Source organism: Pan troglodytes, chromosome 8, assembly GCF_028858775.2.
Source record: "Pan troglodytes isolate AG18354 chromosome 8, NHGRI_mPanTro3-v2.0_pri, whole genome shotgun sequence".
In the NCBI taxonomy this organism is placed as follows: Eukaryota; Metazoa; Chordata; class Mammalia; order Primates; family Hominidae; genus Pan; species Pan troglodytes.
The window spans coordinates 41,521,822-41,535,074 of NC_072406.2; the positions used below are offsets into that span (position 1 = coordinate 41,521,822).

General features: G+C 46.0%; 2 protein-coding genes across 22 annotated transcripts in view; one reads left to right on the top strand and one right to left on the bottom strand.

The window, feature by feature from the left end:
* Nucleotides 1–791: 791 nt before the first annotated feature.
* LOC129136165 (basic proline-rich protein-like) lies at nt 792–13,000 on the bottom strand. Its single transcript, XM_063780498.1, has 4 exons — nt 12,980–13,000; nt 10,559–12,116; nt 4,069–4,129; nt 792–2,731 (listed from the first exon to the last, which is right to left on the bottom strand). The coding sequence occupies exons 1-2, from the start codon at nt 12,998–13,000 to the stop codon at nt 10,977–10,979; spliced, it is 1,161 nt and encodes a 386-aa protein (XP_063636568.1). The 3' UTR covers nt 792–2,731; nt 4,069–4,129; nt 10,559–10,976.
* WAC (WW domain containing adaptor with coiled-coil) overlaps nt 10,574–13,253 on the top strand; it is a 90,008-nt gene continuing 87,328 nt past the window's right edge. For 7 of the 21 annotated variants that reach the window (XM_063780573.1, XM_063780575.1, XM_063780578.1 and 4 more), the window contains exons 1-2: nt 10,987–11,124; nt 12,117–12,153. The gene's annotated coding sequence lies outside the window, so the exon portion shown is untranslated. Of the gene's footprint in view, nt 11,125–11,558; nt 11,700–11,838; nt 12,015–12,116; nt 12,154–12,205; nt 12,302–13,253 lie in introns of those variants that run through there. The other 14 variants (XM_063780577.1, XM_063780582.1, XM_054660910.2 and 11 more) reach the window with 9 other exon arrangements.

Genomic DNA, 13,253 nt, shown 5'->3' on the forward strand with positions numbered 1-13,253 from the left:
GATTTGGGTTTTAAGGAAGCGTGCTGATCATCAGAGAAACCAGGCAATTCTATTCTGAAGCCCAGGGTAAGAAATGGTGGGGATTTCTGAGTTATAGATGGTGCAGGGGTTAACAGTATCTGCCACTATGAAGGGAAAAATCTATCTTGGTAAACTTTGGTCTTCCATAGGACATGGAACCGGAGTAGCAAGATCAGGGCCTGCGTGACCGATCCTGATTGAGCAGGACTTCCTCACATAAGGTACGCAAGGGCTGGGCGCAGTTGCCCACGCCTGTAATCCCAGCACCCCGGGAGGCCCAGGCTTGCGGATCACCTGAGGTCAGGAGCCCGAGACCAGCCCGGCCAACATGGTGAAACTCTGTCTCCATCTCCACTAAAAATACAAAAATCAGCCGGGCATGGTGGCACATGCATGCAATCCCAGCCGATCAAGGGGCTGAGGCAGAACCACCTGAACCCAGGAGGCGGAGGCTGCAATGAGCTGAGACCATGCCACTGCACTCCAGCCTGGGCAACAGGGTGAGACTGTCTCAAAGAGAAAAACAAAACCCATAAGATGCACAGGTATCTGAGAAGGGTCTAAACACCCTAGAACTGCAAGCAAAATTTTGAGTGTATACATGTTTTCCTGGCGAAGGGGTCCTCATTCTCAAATCCTGAGCTTTTAGGAAAAAGTACTAAGCCAGTTTCAGGTTACGATACAAAAGCCACCAGATACACTTAGAGCCAGTCAAGTTTGAGAATTCTCAAAGCCATCACTGAAAAGTTGAAACACATACTCACAGCAGAGACAAGTGAACATTTATTTTTATGCCTTTCTTCCTATGTGTATTTCAAGTCTTTTTCAAAACAAGGCCCCAGGACTCTCCAGATTCAATTATGTCCTTGGGCTTGGTCGACTGCTGCAGGAGTCTCAGGGAGCCTTCTACAAATGCTAGAGTGACTCATTTACCAACATTAAACCCTAGGATACATGCAACAAAGCAGGACTCCTTCCTCCACGGAATGTGCCGATTTCAGATGACGCAGCACCCAATGTAGAAAATGCTGGAATTTTTCCTTGGAACTAGACTGTGATGAGAGGTGCTTGACATGAACATAAGCTACTGTCTTTTCTTTTTTTGAGACAGAGTTTCGCTTGTTGCCCAGGCTGGAGTGCAATGGCGTGATCTCAGCTCACCGCAACCTCCACCTCCCAGGTCCAAGCGATTCTCCTGCCTCAGCCTCCTGAGCAGCTGGGATCACAGGCACGCGGCCACCACGCCCGGCCAATCCTTGCATCTTTAGTAGAGATGGCATTTCTCCACGTTGGTCAGGCTGGCCTCGAACTCCCAACCTCAGGTGATCTGCCCGCCTCAGCCTCCCAAAGTGTTGGGATTACAGGCATGAGCCACCATGACCGGCCAGCTACTGTCTTTTCTTTGACCCTTCCTTTCCAGTTTTTGAAGACAAAGCAGGAAATAATCTTCTCTGAAGATACTTGATAAAAATTCCCAAAACAACAAAACACATGCTTCCACTTCACTGATTAAAAATTTACCGCAGTTTGGCACCTAAGAGTATGACAACAGCAACAAAAAGTAATTTCAAAGAGTTAAGATTTCTTCAGCAAAATAGATGATTCACATCTTCAAGTCCTTTTTGAAATCAGTTAATATTATTCTTTCCCCATTTCCATCTGAATGACTGCAGCAATAGTTTTTTTTTTTTTTTTTTTCGAGATGGAATCTCGCTCTGTCGCCCAGCTGGAGTGCACTGGCGCAATCCCGGCTCACTGCAATCTCTGCCTCCTGGGTTCAAGTGATTTTCCTGCCTTAGCCTCTCGAGTAGCTGGGACCACAGGCACGTGCCACCACACCCAGCTCACTTTTGCATTCCGGTGTGGGTCTTTTTGAGTTTACCCTATTTAGGGTTCTTTGAGCCTCTTGAATATCTAGATTCATGTATTTCATCAAAGCTGGGACATTTTCTACCATTATTTCTTCAAATATTATGTCCCTTTCTCTCTTTCTTCTCCTTCTGGGACTCCCCTCATGCATATACTGGTATGCTTGATAGAGTCCCAGAAGTCTTTTATGCTCTGTTCATTTTTCTTCATTCTTTTTCCTTTCTGCTCCTCAGACTGTATAATCTTAATTGACCTATCTTGAAGCCTGTTGATTCTTTCTTCTGACTTCTCCAGTCTGCTGCTGAATACCTCCAGTGAATTTTCAGTTTTAGTTATAATACTTTTCAACTCCAGAATTTCTATTTGGTTCTTTTCTACAATTTCAATCTCTTTATTGATATTCTGTATTGGATGAGACATTGCTTTCCTAATTTTTTTGTTCTCTGTCCATGGTTTCCTTTAGCTCTTCTAGCATATCTAAAAGAGTTGATGAAAAGTCTTTGTTTTGTACATCCGAAGTCTGTGCTTCTTCAGGGGTAGTTTCTATTAATTTCTTTTTTTACCTGTGTATGGGCCATACTTTTCTGGTTTTTCCTTGTCCTGTAATCTTTGCTAAAAATGTGACATTTTGAATAGTATTATAATGTGGTAACTCTGGAAATCAGATTCTCCTCCCTCCCCATAGTTCATTGTTGGTACTTGTTATGGTTACCACTGTTTGGTAACTTTTCTGAACTTTATAAAGTCTGTATTTGTTGCTGTGTGTGACCAGCTGAGCTTCTGTTCTGTTAGCTTAATTTGCAGCTAGTGATCCAAAAGAGAAACAGATTTCCTTAAATGCCTGAAACCAAGACAAAAAGAAAACACTCTCAGTCTTTACCAGTAGGCTCTGTGTAAGTGTTGGGGCACACCTTCAACATTCAGCTAAGCAACAAATTCACCTTAGTTTTCACTTCCTATTTGAGCAAGCCTGATGGTTAGCCAGAGGTGAGAGTTTAAGGCTTTCTCAAGTCTTTTCTGAGTATTTGCTCACCCTGCATGTACATGTGGCCTTTTGGATTCCCAAGAATATGTGGAAGTTTTAAAAGCCTTTATTCTCCAAAATATCTTACTTTCCAGCTTTTCCTCCCAGGCTTTTTGGTGTGTCTATTGTTTGCCTTAGCTATTATTCTTTGCCCCCGATGGCAGAGGCTAATAAACTTGCCTTTACAAATTTTTGACAAATGCCTGTAGTCACCTTTCTTCCTCATGAGATTTCCAAGTTAGGGGAACTAAAATAAGCCTCCATAATTCTTTGAAAAGAAGGTCCACAGCCAGGCACAGTGGCTCATGCCTGTAATCCCAGCACTTTGGGAGGCTGAGGTGGGCGGATCACCTGAGGTCAGGAGTTTGAGACCAGCCTAGCGAACATGGCAAAATCCCGTCTCAACTAAAAATACAAAAATTGGTCAGGCATGGTGGCAAGTGCCTGTAATCCCAGCTACTCGGGAGGTTGAGGCAGGAGAATCGCTTGAAGCTGGGAGGCGGAGGTTGCTGTGAGCCGAGATTGCGACACTGCACTCCAGCCTGGGCAACACGGGCAAAACTCCATCTCAAGAAAAAAAAAGAAAGAAGAAAAGAAAACAAGGCCATCCTGCTCCCTTTGGCACCAGGAACAGATATTAGAAATGCATGTCGTTGTTTTCAAAGCTGGACAGGGAGGTGGCACCAGGGTAAGTTTAAATGATAGAAAGCGCTCCTGAGATTCAGGATTCAGACTTTTTTTTTTTTTTTTTGAGACAGAGTCTCACTCTATCACCCAGGCTGGAGTGAGGTGGCACGATCTTGGCTCACTGCAACCTCCACCTTCCAGGTTCAAGTGATTCTCCTGCCTCAGCCTCCCTGAGGGATTACAGGTGCCCGCAAACACACCCAGCTAATTTTTTTGCTGGTCTCTAACTCCTGACTCAAATGCTCTGCTCGCCTTGGCCTCTCAAAGTGCTGGAATTACAGGTATAAGCCACAGCATCCAGCCTCAGCCATCTTTTTAAAAAGATGTTTCCTTGGTTACTATAAACCTTTGACTAATTTCCAGAATTTATATAAAATTGATTCTGACAATTTGTGCCAATGTATTCACTGGTTTTGTGGAGAAATGCGCTCTTGGAGTTTCCTACTCATCATTTTCAATGACATCACCTCCAAAGGACTGATTCTTGAAGAACTTCAACATTTGGTAGTGGAGTAGACAAGGACGACTCTGTGAAAAGTAATGAGAGGAGCAGTCAGAGAAGGAAGAAGAAAATACAAAATGTGTTGTGCCATAGAAGGCGAGAGAGAAGGGCAATGCAAAGAGAGGCACTATCAATGTCAAATATTCTGAGATTAAGAAAGAGTGAAAAAAATGTTCATTAAACATAGGTGCAAAGAAGTTGTTTGTGACCTGTGACCTTAACACTATTTCTAAATGAGACAACATTGGTATTTTGAGCAGGACAAGTCTTAAATATAAAGGACTGTCCTACGCATTGCTACATGTTTAGCATCTTTGACTTCTGGTAACTAAATATCTGTAGCACCCTTCACCCTTAAGTCATACTGAAAATATAGCAGTGATAAAAAAAAAAATACTGCCACACATTTCCAAATGCCCCCTGGAGACTCAGCACTGCCTCTTGAAGAACTACTGCCTTGGGGAAATCTATTTTGCTAATATTACGGGGGCAGATGTCAAACAATAGTGACCTAAAATGTAAATACGAGAGTAAAGAACGAAACAAGTGAGGTACCACAAATAAGACTTAGCAGATGTTTGGCTGAAGTGAGCAGTTAAGAGTATAGGGTCAAGAAAGGGTTTTCTGGTGGTAGGATTTATTATGTTTAAAGATCAGTGGAAATAATCCAGATGAAAGAGAGTTTGAATATACAAAGGAAGGGATAATTGATAATATAAGGTGAACTGAAGCGGGGGTGGCAAGAAAGGACAGATAGAGAAAATGGCCTTAGATGAGAAGCTTACTTTCTGCTTTGAAACAGTAACCTGAAGCACTTAGGCAATGCTGTAGGATCCTAACTAGTTTCCCTGCTTCTTGCCTTGCAATATAGATATTTTCAACACAGTAGCCATGTCATTTTCTGCTCATAACTTTTCAATGGCTTCCCAATTAACTCAGAATAAAAGCCCATCTTCTTATAATGGCCTATAAGATCCTTCACAGTCTGTTCCTCCACCCACTTCTTTAACCTCACCTCATTTCCTAATATTTTCCCTCTCAGTCACTGCCCTTCAATCACAGAGCTTTCCTTATTATTTCTGAACACATTAGGCAGTCTTTCCTCAGGACCTTTGCTCTTGCTGTTCCCTTTGCCAGAAACATTCCTTTCCAGACACCTGTATAGCTTGCTACCTCATCACCTTCAAATCTTTGCTCAAACGCCATGTGCTCAATAACCACTCTACTTGAAAACATTACTCCTCCATCCAACACTTTACCTACTGTTCTCTGTAGCACTTATTACTTTCTAAATTACTATGTCATTTGATTTTGGTGATGATGAGGCTTAAGTGGAATCAGTATATTCTATTATTTTATAATCTTCAGCAGCATGCAACTGCTCAGAGGTGCTCAGAAAATGAATGGTTGGATTAATTCAGGTTGAAGTTTCGCCAGACACAGGTAAAGGGTTTAGGGTATGCTTCTCAATATTAGCTGAACTTTAGTATCTATTACTTCGAAGAACTTTAAAAAATGGCCAATCTTGAGTCAGTAAGTAATTCTCCCAAGATCTGTTGATTGCATTATTTACATCATCCCTGCCTAGTACCATATGTTGATATGGTGACGTCCTGGAGGTGTTTACTTCCCTTTCCTAGATAGTAATTTTTGTTGCAGTGTCTTATTTTCCTCATAATTGAATGAAAGCTTCATATCACAAATCTGAGATCCCAAAGCATCTCCTTTTAGTTATGTATTATTCTTAAAATACAAACTCCATAAGAGCAAAACCCAAGTGACTTTGCTTAACACTATGTTCCTAAGACTTGATATGCAGAACTTCAATACTATTTTTTAAAAATGAATAACCACCAGTAGTGAAACATGTATGTGCCAGGTACTGCTAAATTATTTACAGAATTTCAATTACTTTTCACAAACAGTACTATACCCTATTAAGCGAAGTTTAGAGACAAAGCAGGATAATCCCCAAGACTAGTAATTTGCCCAAGGTGATGTTGGTAGTCAGTAATGTAGCCTGAGCTCTACGCAATGTCATACTGATTCTAAAACCCATGCTTTTAATCACTATACTAGGCTGAGTTTGTGAGGAAGGCAAGGACAGAGAAAAAAGAGATAGAAATGAAGTATGTGAAAATTTTAGGGAATATATCCTTATTTAATGATGTTTTAGAAATTGCAGCAAAGCTTTTTAAAGTCCCTTTTGGCCAGGCGTGGTGGTTCACGCCTGTAATCCCAGCACTTTGGGAGGCTGAGGTGGCAGCTCACGAGGTCAAGAGATCGAGACCATCCTGGCCAACATGGTGAAACCCCATCTACTAAAAACATAAAAATTAGCTGGGTGTGGTGGCACGCGCCCACAGTCCCAGCTACTTGGGAGGCTGAGGCAGGAGAATCGCTTGAACCCGGGAGGCGGAGGTTGCAGGGAGCTGAGATCACGCCACTGCACTCCAGCCTGGCTATAGAGTCAGACTCTGTCTCAAAAAAAAAAAAAAAAAATTCCCTTTCACAACTAGAGGCTTGAGGATTTCACTTTTTGGTTCTTCCTTCAGTTCTTCCTTCAAAAGAATCACATTAAAATCTTGGGCAACCTATATATAACCTATGAGTTGATAGTTTTTCCCCTCTATTGGTTGGTATGTGTTCAGTCTACAGGTTGAAATATGGGTCTTTTACTCATTTGCAAACTTGATATTTCTCATTAGATAGCAGTGTAAATAATCTGGTTTAAGATTTGCTATACATGCAAATTCATGTACATTTTTAAATATCTATTACAATATTTTGCCTGTATTAGGAATAATCTAGCTTTATCCTCCATCTTATTTGTGAGAACAGGACTGGATTTGTAATTCTTTTATTCTTTCACAAAGCAAACAGAAATAGAACCTAAGCTTTTTCCTCTTGAGAATTCAATTTTGCTATTTTTATCGTATACGTTTCTGCAGGCAAATATCCTTTAATTCAACAAATATTTATGGTATGTCACATGAAGCATTCATTCTAGTGGGAAACAACCAATAAACAAAATATATGGCAAATGGTTTAGGAAAAATAGATCAGGGTTAAGGGAGCAACATGGTGGTAGGGTGCCATCATGTAGAGTTCTCAATTAAACAAGACAAGACTTAAGCAGAGACCTGAAGAAGTGAGGGTGTGAGCCAAGCAAGTACTAAGGGGGAAAAGGATTCCAGGCAAAGGGACAGCAGTGCAAAGGTCCTGAGGCAGAGGCATGCTTGGTATACTGGAGAAAACAGGGAGGGAGGGTAGAATGGTGGGAAAAGAATGAGAAAGCAGGGCTGAGCGTGGTGGCTCACGCCTGTAATCCCAGCACTTTGGGAGGCTGAGGTGGGTGGATCACAAGGTCAAGAGATGGAGACCATCCTGGCCAACATGGTGAAACCCCGTCTCTACTAAAAATACAAAAATTAGCTGGGTGTGGTGGCACGTGCCTGTAGTCCCAGCTACTCAGGAGGCTGAGGCAGGAGCATTGCTTGAACCTGGGAGGCAGAGGTTGCAGTGAGCCAAGATCATCCCACTGCACTCCAGCCTGACGACAGTGAGAATCAGTCTCAAACAAAAACAAAAACAAAAAAAGAGCAAATAAAGAAGTCAGTGGGTAAGAAGCCAGAAGTAACAGGCAGTTTACATATGGCCTAGTGGATCATGGCTATAACTTTGGCTTTTATTCAAGATTGGAATATTATCTGACTTTTTAAGGGATTACTGCACTGTATGAGACAGCAAACAATCTGGAAGCAGGCACAGAAGGGCAAGATCAATTAGAAAGCCTTTGCCACGGTCCAGGTTTAATGATGGTGGCTTGGACCAGAGTGAACTTGCTGGAGGTGGGTTACAGAGATCAGATTGTGGATACATTTTGAAGGTAATGCTGGCAAAATTTGTTGATGGAGTCAATGTGAGATATAAAACAATCAAAGATGACTCCAAAGTTTTTAGCCTCCACTAGAAGAATGGAGTTGTCATTTCAAGAGATTGGGAAGATCTCAGCAGGACTTGTTTGGGGTGGGGGGAGATTAAGAGTTTCGTTTTGAATACATTAAGTTTGTGATGCCTGTTAGAAACTCAAGCAGTGCTATACAGTAGGCAGTTAAGTGTGAGTCTTGTGTTCAGATGAAAGGTGTGGACTGGAAATTCCAATGTGGGTTTCATCCAGCCAGAGATCTGAATGAGATTTCCTAGGGAGAGAGAACAGAGGAGTGCGGGTTGTAAGATTTGAATCTCATGCCACTCCAGCATTTAGAGGCTGGAAAAGGAGGAGAAACCAGTAAGGAGTCTAAGGAACAGCCATTTGGGAAGGAAGAGAAGCAAGAAAGAAAATGAAATCCTGGTAGGCAAGATAAGGAACTTTAAGAAGAAAGTTATCAGCTGTGTCAAATGCTGCTGACAAGTGAAGACTGAGAAATAAAAATCAGACTTGAAAACATGGACGCTACAGATGATCCTGAACAGGTCCAGGATTGTGGGAATGAAGTCTGTGGGTTCGAGAGAGAAGTAAAGATAAAGTATTTCTGTAAAGGAGAGCAGATCAGACTTTTGATAATGTGGTTTTATTTAGAGACAGTGTCTCACTGTCACCCAGACTGGAGTGCAGTGGCAAGATCTTGGCTCACCACAACCTCCGCCTCCCAGGCCCAAGCGATTCTCCTGCCTCAGTCTCCCGAATAACTGGGATTACAGGCGCACACCACCACGCCTGGCTAACTTTTATATTTTTAGTACAGATGGGGTTTCAATATGTTGGCCAGGCTAGTCTCAAACTCCAGACCTCAAAATGATCCACCTGACTTGGCCTCCCAAGGTGCTGGGATTACAGGCATGATCCACTGCATCCGGCCTATTTATTTTTTGAGACAGGGTCTCCCTCTGTCGTCCAGGCTGGAGTGCACTGGTGTGATCATGACTCACTGCAGTCTCGAAGTCCTGGACTAAAGTGATTGTTCAGCTTCAGCCTCTGGGAGTAGCTAGGAATACAGGCATGCATCACCATGCCTGGCTACTTTTGAGCAAATGGTTTATACCAATTTCAGCAGACATCTAGTTATCAAACAAATTAGTAGTAATTTTGCTGCCAGTTTTCAAATAGTTTCTATGAAATGTTATTTGTTATACTCCTCTGATGTTTGTCTTCAATGGATTCACTACAAATATGTCAGAAATTACATGTTAAGACGCTACCGAATTTTTTTGTTTTCATAATTTCAGTCACTGGCAATTTTCTTTTTAGTTACTGGTAGTTTAAGAGAGCATTAAATAGGTTTTTTATTGGTCTGCACATCTCCACAAACAGCAATAAGCTTTACATCTGGCAGATGGATGTGACAAATAAGATTATGTAATTAAAATTTTTTTTCCAACCAGTTGTGATTTCAGAGCCTTTCTCCCTACATCATTCCATCTCTTCATTCTATTAGGTCTAGCAATAATGTAACTTCTTGGATACCAAGTAAATCAGTTACTTTTTATTTTTTGGAGGCGGTTGTTTCTTCTGACTTGTTTACTATTTGCCTCTTCTGTGTTAATCACCTAATTATGTTTACCACAATTCTTTTCATTAAACTATGTTGCCTTACAAATAGTGCAAAAAAAAAAAAAAAAAGTCAACCAATCACCCGAATACCACCACTCTCAACTAACCGGTTGTTTGGTATACTTCACGTTTCTTCTCTCAATGTACCTGCAGCAGTACATAAAATCAAATTTGTAGCAATTTCACTTAACACACCTGAGACCTTTATTCACATCCAGAACTTTCACATGAATTTTCTTTCACCAATGGACTTCAGCGAGGAAGAAACAGAGAAGGGAAAAGTGAGAGATAAAGAGAGGGTGGGCAGGGCACCGCTGGGTATGGAAAACGTTAGAAAGGAGTGAAAAGCCGAGTGCAGTGGCTCACGCCTGTAATCCCAGCACTTTAGGAGGCCGAGGCGGGAGGATCGCTTCAGGCCAGGGGTTCGAGACCAGCCTGGGTAACACAGCGAGACCCTATCTCCGGAAAAACTTTTTAAAAAAAATTAGCCGGGTGTGGTGGTGCATGCCCGTGGTGCCAGCTACTCAGAGGGCTGAGGTGGGACGACTCGTGAGCCCCGGAGGTCGAGGCTGCAGTGAGCCGTGACCGCGTCACTGCACTCAGACTGGACGACAGCGCGAGACCTGTCTCAAAAAAAAAATAACAAGGGGTAGGGTGGGGCAGTGAGATGGTTCAGCGTTGTTCCCAAGGAACTCATCTCCCTAAATTTCCAGTCTCAAGCGCCGCTTTCATTCCCTGCCCCGAGCGGCGCTCCCCGCTCCGTGCAGGCATCTCCGCTGAGGGCCGCCCTGACGCACGGCCTTCTGCCTTGGACACAGAACCCCTCAGCCCTTCCTATTAGCCGTTTCTGGCCGGGAATGCACGCGCTCCTTCCCGCCTCGGGGCGCAGGGTGAGACTTACGTCTAAAGGGCGCCCGGCGAGCTCGCAGCAGCCCCTGCCCCGCGGAGGGCCGGTGGCGCGCGGCGTCCGGTGAGGGGCAGCGGCCCGGGCTCGGTTCTGGCTTCCAGCAGCGGCCCGAGGGCGCCAGAGCACGCTCCCCGCTCCCCAGAACGCAGCTTCCGCGGCTGCGGCCCAGGCAGCTCTTCGGGAAGCGTCCGCCCGTGGTCTCGCCAGGGGGTTTCCGACCTCCCCGCCCGACAGCGCAGGGGCGGGGGCCGCGGCTGGAGAGCTCGCCCGAGAGCACCCCCTCCCGCGGCGCCTCTGGGCGCACGCGCAGCCGCTGCAGCCTCCCTTATTTAGTCCGCGATGGCTTCCCTCGCGCCCCACCGTCCTCTTCCGGAAGGCGGCTCCCTCCCTGCGCAGCCCGGAGCCCCTGGGATCAGCCTCGAGCAGGCGCCCGAGCGAGACTATCCCTAAACGGGAACGGCGGTGGCCGACTCGCGAGTGAGGAAAAGAAGGAAAGGGCAGACTGGTCGCGAAGAGGAGATCCAGGCCTCAGAGGAGGAGAAAGGCCGGAGCCAGCCGAGGTTTGCCGAGGGCGGTGTTCCGGACCCGCGCGGTGCGGGGAGGAAGGCCGAGGGTGGGAGAGGAGGGGCCCGGCGGAAACTGCCGAGGTTTCCCGAAGGCGGCAGCGTCCGAGTTGCCCGGATGTAGTTGGTGGAGCGGCAGCGGCGGCACCAGCGGCGGCGGCGGCGGGAGGAGGAGGAGGAGGAGGAGAAGGACCAGGCGGCGGCAGCAGCGGCGGCGGCGGGGGGAGGAGGGGAGGAGGCGGCGGAGCAGGAGGAGGAGAAGGCGGAGGAGGCAGTCGCTCTCCGCGGGGCTGAGCCGGACGCGTCGTCTTGCCCCCCTCCCCCCGGTTCGCGGTGCCGCCGTGTAGTTGGCGCCGCTGCCCCGGCTGAGAGTGAGCGTGGTGTCGACGGAGGGAGATGGCCCGGGAGCGCCGGCGCCAGTAACTGGGAGCTGCTGAGAGTCGCCGAGGGCGCGCCGGACCCAGGTGCCGGGGCTGCCCGCCGCCCGCCGCCGCCGCCGCCTGCGCGCCCGCCCGCCTTTCGCGGCCGCTCTCCCCCCTCCCCGACACACACTCACAGGCCGGGCATTGATGGTAATGTATGCGAGGAAACAGCAGAGACTCAGTGATGGGTAAATTGTCTTTTCGTTTCGGGCCGGGCGGCGGCGGGGGGCGGCGGCGGGGGGGCTGTTCCTCCTTATCTGGAGCTGGCCGGGCCGCCATTTTTGTTGTTAACCCTGATCCGGATCGGGTTGGGGAGGAGGAGCGGCCGCGCGGGCGGGCGGGCGGGCGGGAACGCAGTGTGGCGGGGAGCGGGGGCCCGGCTTCGCGGCATTTCGCCCTCTCCGGCCCTTCCGGAGGCTCCCCGTTTGTGCCGTGTGCGTGCGGGGTTCGGCGCTGGGGCGCTCGGTAGGTCTCGCGGGGAGGGGCGGCGGGGGCCCCGTTTTCTTCCTCCCCGGCCCCCCACCCCCGCCGTGTCTTATGTCGCTGCCTTCTCTTCCTGTTTTTCAGCTGTCACGACCGGAGGGGGGACTCGCAGCCTTACCAGGTACCAGCCGAGGCCGGGGTGGAGGGATTGGAAGGGGCCGGAGGGGGAAGGGAGGGACTGCTACTCGAGCGCAGGCCTCAGAAGTCGATACAGGCCCTTCGGTGCAACACATCTGAAACTAGCACCGCGGATCCCCTTAAAATTCCAGGTTTGGTTCCTTCAGCGCTCTCCAGCAAGGTTTAGTGACTTATTTTGACAGGTGACTGGAGGGAGTTCGCTGATTTAGGAAAAAAGAATCATTTGCAGCCAGAAAGACCTGACTCGATTATTTGATTATTTGCGAGTGAAAGAATCGATGGGATGAGATGATAGGTGACTTCCGAGGCTTATTTATTTATTTATTTATTGTGTTGGGGGAACTGAAAAGTTAAGGTATTAAAATTAAGTGAAGAACTTGGGTAAATAGCTAAATGACTTACAACTTTCAAGTCGGTTATAAAGTACTACCCTTTCCCCTTTTAATATTTTTGGTATACTTAATTGCCTTACAAGTAAAAGATATGTGTGCTTTTGTTTCTGTAAGAATTGAGGACTTTGGGTACTTGGATAATCATTCTGATGTAGGTGGTTCTAGGTAGGTGGGTTCCTTTTTGTTACTGCAGTCGTTGCGTGTAAAGTTCTAAGGATTATGACGAAAGTGGCCCCAATTTTCAGGAGGGAAACCTCATAATGATTGTTAACCATCAGATGACTGCAGAAAACACTTTCTACATTTTAAAGGACTAGAGAGCAGGTTTCTAACCTGATGGTTGTGTTATACAGCTGAATTTGAAAACACTGTCCTCTGATATGTAAAACATTGGATATGTCAAAAATTAAACCTTACTGAATCTGTCCTCCAAAGCATAGCTGATTACACATTGCAACAGATTAGTACATCATGGTTGTCTTAAGATATGTGTTAGAATAAAGCTAAACCATTATTTTGAGCGCATTATGCTTAGTTAGAAATAGTACTTATATTAGTTTATTTTGGTTAGTATTTTTATACCTTAAAATTGTTTCCCACATCTGGGAGAGTAAGGAAGTTAGATCTGAAATGCTTTATTTGAATCAAAGAATTGGAGAAACTGGTGTGTGGGGGGTTTTTTTTTTTTTTT

Coding starts and splice junctions, on each gene's coding strand:
- LOC129136165 (XM_063780498.1), bottom strand. CDS start 13,000: ATGCTTTGGAGGACAGATTCA. Junction 12,117..12,979: donor TGCTTTGGAGGACAGATTCA/GTAAGGTTTAAT, acceptor CGGTCGTGACAG/CTGAAAAACAGGAAGAGAAG.